General features: G+C 41.7%; 1 protein-coding gene across 1 annotated transcript in view; it reads left to right on the top strand.

Annotated features, from left to right (window-relative positions):
• LOC119577050 (sorting nexin-6-like) overlaps positions 1-5,000 on the top strand; it is a gene marked incomplete in the record, with an annotated part of 98,687 nt that overhangs the window by 14,461 nt on the left and 79,226 nt on the right. Inside the window, 2 exon segments of the mRNA XM_037924724.1 lie at positions 2,783-2,906; positions 4,657-4,861. Of these exon segments, the coding sequence (XP_037780652.1) occupies positions 2,783-2,906; positions 4,657-4,861 (329 nt within the window).

Genomic DNA, 5,000 nt, shown 5'->3' with positions numbered 1-5,000 from the left:
GATCAGATAGGCCTAATAATGTTGACTCCTTGGTGAAATATGGAACAATTATGTGTGGAAAAAAAAAAAAAAAATGGACAGTGCATTTCCTCAGTGTTAATGCTCAGTGCACTATTGCATCAAGCACACCCTGCTTATTGACTGAGATGCAGTTTTCTATTTCTTTAAAAGCCTTAAAATTAAACCTTTGAAAACAAGGGTATGAAACTCATTTTGAAATAAGCTAAAACCCATATTTGAGAATAATGTGTGAAACTTTCTTGGGGGGTAATACTTTATTTTAAAAAAGATAGCTGGTTCATTAAGCCCATTAGCAGAACTTGCATTATTCTTAGGAAACATTTACCTAGAGTCTTCTCTGTTATTCACACCCAAATGCCATAGTTGGCATAGATCCCTCCTTGAGGGAAATGAAATGAACAGCCCGAGGTGGGAAAATTATGCATGAACAGTATGAGCATACACTCCTGTTACATGGACAAGATTTGTTGTTTTAAATCATGCATGTCATCATCATATCAGATTGGGTAAGCACCTTCAGCTGCTGGTATTATGCGTTTGCATCAGCATTCAGTGACTTGCACAGGAAAAGGTTATTCTGTCAAGTTTGATACAGCAAGTAGGACCGTTTGCTTCCCTGCTAGTCATGTGCTTCATCATCTTCAACTTGTGACGGAAATCTAAGGGTATGATTGTTTGGGTTGTACTGGGTTTGTATCCCAGTGATAATGACTAAATTTTGATGTATTGAATTCAGATGATATTAAAAATGGATGCAAAGTGGCTTAGGGTCCAGAACACCTCCTTTTTTGTGGTGTGTGTTTATTTTCATCTTTTCCTTTTCTACCTTTTCCTCCCCCTCCTCCGGCTCCTGCCCTCCTTATCCTCCTCTTCCTCCTCCTCCCCTTCCTCCTCCTCCTCTCTCCTCCTCCTCCTACGTCCTCTCCTCCTCCTCATCCCCTCCTCCTCCTCTCCTCTCCTCTGCCTCTTTCCTCCTACTCCTCCTCCTCCTCCTCCTCTCTCCTCCTCCTCATCCTCCTCCTCCTCCTCCTCCTCCTCCTCCTCCTCCTCCTATTCCTCCTCCAATTCCTCCTCCCATTCCATCTTCAACTCTCCTCCTCCTCCGCATCCTTGCCCCCTTCATCTCTTATTTATCTTTTTCTAATTTTCCTTTTCTGTATTTCAAAGTGTGATTTTATCTCTTTTGTTGAGTGTGGTTTGATGGATATAAATAAATTTTATAATTGTTAAAAGAGGTAAAGAGCACGTGATTCTTTGAGTTTGTTGCTTCTTTCTGGGATGAGGCTTCTCATTTGCAAAAATTTTTTTGTTTCTTGGGTTGTTTTGTTACTACTCTCATGATTGATGGAATATCTACCGATTTATATATCTTTTTTTCTCCAGTGGACACTGGGAGAGCATTTGTACCCAGTTTCACATGATTTTAATTTGTTTTGTTTATCATAGGTGGTTCGCGCAAGTGTCTAGTCACCAAAGGAATGAAATACTGGGCTTACCTGATCTCATCCTTGTCCTGTTCTTTGAGTTTTTGGAGAGAAAAATATTTGTATTGTTGAAAATGTTATAATATTCATAGTGTCATTAATGAGGAGAAAGATGGTAATAGTATTAGAAGTAAAGCCTTCTTTCTTGAAAATTCAGGGAATGAGATAAACAGATGAGATCTGATAAGTCTAGTAGTTGACATCTATGTGTAAACAAAACTGAAATATGAAAACTATAGTTCGTGAACCTTGCTCCAATGAGTTCATTATTATTTAAATGTTATTGTGTTTTAATGTGTGATAAAAATTTTTCCTGACAAATCTAAATCAGGATTTTTGAGATTTCTGTTGATAATAGCATTATCAGATGTATAACTCCACTTTTGTGTTAGTATCATTATTCACAATTGACATGTCTCCACATATTGTTGACAAAACAAAAATGTTAGTATCTTATTCTTATTTCTTTATTTAATTCTTTGGCAGGTAATGAAAATATGAATATCAACAATATAAAAAATGGATTGGGGGGAAATATATGTGCATATATTCAGAACTGAAAAAATATGTAGATAGATATATAAAATACTTGATGATCTATGCCTTATATACATCTCTTTTTCATAGATGAGAATTGCAATTACTTGTTCTTTTCAAAGAAAATGAGTTGTATTTGTCTCAGATTCAGCATTTACTTCATTAGTTCATAAAACACAATATTGTGCATTTCTGTTACAACATAGGAAGCCTGGATGAATTCAGTGACCTCCATCTCAGTGTGAAGATAAAAGGCAATCAGTGATTTTTTTCTTTAGATTGGTCTGGGAAGAGCAAAAGATACAAATTGCATTTTCACTACTTAGTGTGCCAAAGGGTTAATAACTATTATATGTCTTAATCATGTTCAGAGAATACTCTTACACGCAGTCTCAAGAACCATCATCATTCTTGTCCTCTCTTTCATTCTCTAGCTGCATATCACTCTCTCTCTTTCTCTCTCTCTTTCTCTCTCTCTTCTCTCTCTCTTTCTCTCTCTCTTTCTCTTCTCTCTTCTCTCTCTCTCTCTCTCTCTCTCTCTCTCTCTCTCTCTCTCTCTCTCTCTCTCTCTCTCTCCTCTCTCTCTCTCTCTCTCTCTCTCTCTCACACACACACACCCCACACCACACACACACACACACACACACACACACACACACACACACACACACACACACACACACACACACACACACACACACAAATCATTCTAAGTAAGACGCTTTCTCTCCTCCATGCAGGGAATATCTGGCAACCTTCAAGAAGACAGTGGCCATGCACGAGGTATTCCTTACCAGACTGGCACAGCACCCTATCTTCAGGACTGATCACAACTTCAAAGTTTTCCTCGAATATGAACACGATGTAAGTTGCTGCATGTGTTAGTCTGTTACCCCAATGCTTCTGGGAGAATTTTAGGCTGACTGAGCTTGCCTCATTGACCTAGTTTGGACTTGGCTTGTTTGTCGCACTCACTGCCAAACCAACAAAGTGATGTGATTTCTTTTTGTATCACTTGTATCCAAAACATGATTTTTTTTTTTCATATTTAGAGGATGCATGATATTTACTTTAGTTACTAGGTCAAATATGTAGTAGCCTAATTATACAAATTAGTGTCCAATCCAACAAAATAAATGTATTTCACTCTGTTTAAAAGATGGAATGTGGTTTTATTTAGGGATAAAAACTTTCTTTCACTTTCACTAAATCTTATTCTTACAAAATAAGAAATTGTGTGCAGTTATGTATAAGGCTCCTACTCCCACAGCTTTATTACTTCTATTTTTTGTCATACTTCATGACAGTCACAATGGCAGAGTGCTATATGACAATGTGAGTAGTTGGTACAAGGTGACTGCGCATGTAAACTAAAGCAGTAAAAGAACACAATTTTTTAGTGCGTGACATCTTCCAGGGATAGTATGCAAATGACTTATATGTTGATAGCCAATCATAGCATTACACAACATGCTCTGTGTGGACATGAGGGTACTTTATAAAGAATAGTATAAAATGTAGCGCATGCATCATAGCAACGTGACATGAAAAACCTGTCCTCCATAGCCACAACCAAGTCAGCCGTGAAGGGAATAGCATGTCCCCCAGAGCCATGACCAAAGCAGCCATGATGTGAACTACACTTCATCTGGAGGCATTGGGGTTGAAATGATTTCTATTGTTATTATCATCATTGAGATTGTCATTATCATATCATTGTTATTTTTATCCCCTTAATTTTTTTTCTGGAAATTCTATTATTGGTAGAATGTTGAAGGTTGTATTTTGTTTAGTTTTTCATGGCTTTCTTCAAAATTTCCTCATAATTTTTAGTTCATTTCTCTTCAGCTAAATTGCATCATCTATAAGGGTAGTTATCTGAATATGAGGAATTTCAGATTTTTTTCAGATTGTCTTGCATCTGCCTCTCACTCCTTCCTTTATTCCCTGCTTCCCCCCCCCTCTCCTCTCTCTCTCTCTCTCTCTCTCTCTCTCTCTCTCTCTCTCTCTCTTCCTCTCTCTCTCTCTCTCTCCTACTCCCCCTCCCCTCCTCTTCCCCTCTCCCCTCCCCTTCCCTCTCCCCCCATCCCCTCCTCTCCCCCCTTCCCTCCTCTCCCCCATCCCCTCCCCTCCTCCCCCCATCCCCTCCTCTCCCCTATCCCCTCCCCTCCCTTTCTCCCTCTCCCTCTCCCTCTCCCTCCTCCCTTCCTCCCCTCCCTCCCTCCCCCCCTCCCTCCCTCCTTCCCTCCTCCCCTCCTCCCTCTCTCCCCCTCTTCCCTCTTTTCCCTCTCTCCCCTCTCTCCTCTCTCTCTCTCTCTCTCCCCCTCTTCTCTCTCCTCTCTCTCTCTCTCTCTCTCTCTCTCTCTCTCTCTCTCTCTTCTCTACCCCCCTCCCTTTCCCCCTCCTCCTTCCCTCCGTCCTCCCTTCCCCCCCTCCTCCCTTCCCTCCCTCCCCCCCTCCCTCCCTCCCCCCCTCCCTCCCTCCCTCCCTCCCTCCCTCCCTCCCTCCCTCCCTCCCTCCCTCCCTCCCTCCCTCCCTCCCTCCCTCCCTGCTGCCCCTCCCCCCCTCAGTCTCTCACAGGGTCCCTCTCTCATTCTTTCTCTCTCTGCCACAGCTCTCAGTCAGAACAAAGAACAAGAAGGAGAAGGTGGAAGGACTCTTCAGGAGCATCAACAAGTCCACGGATGAGATCCTCTTGGCGGCTACGCAAAAGGATGTGGATGACTACTTTGAGAAGGAGAAGGGATTCCTGCTGGAATACCATGCAGCCATCAAGGACTCCACCCTTAAGGCTGACAAAATGACTCAGGCACATAAAAGTATGTGTGTGTTGTGTGTGTGTGTGTGTGTGTTGTGTGTGTGTGTGTGTGTGTGTGTGTGTGTGTGTGTGTGTGTGGTGTGTGTGTGTGTGTGTGTGTGTGTGTGTGTGTGTGTGTGTGTGTGTGTGAGAAGAAAGAA

This window comes from Penaeus monodon, chromosome 9 (genome assembly GCF_015228065.2).
Source record: "Penaeus monodon isolate SGIC_2016 chromosome 9, NSTDA_Pmon_1, whole genome shotgun sequence".
Lineage (NCBI taxonomy): Eukaryota > Metazoa > Arthropoda > Malacostraca > Decapoda > Penaeidae > Penaeus > Penaeus monodon.
Note: the sequence above shows the minus strand (reverse complement) of the source record. Positions and strands in the feature narration are given on the sequence as shown.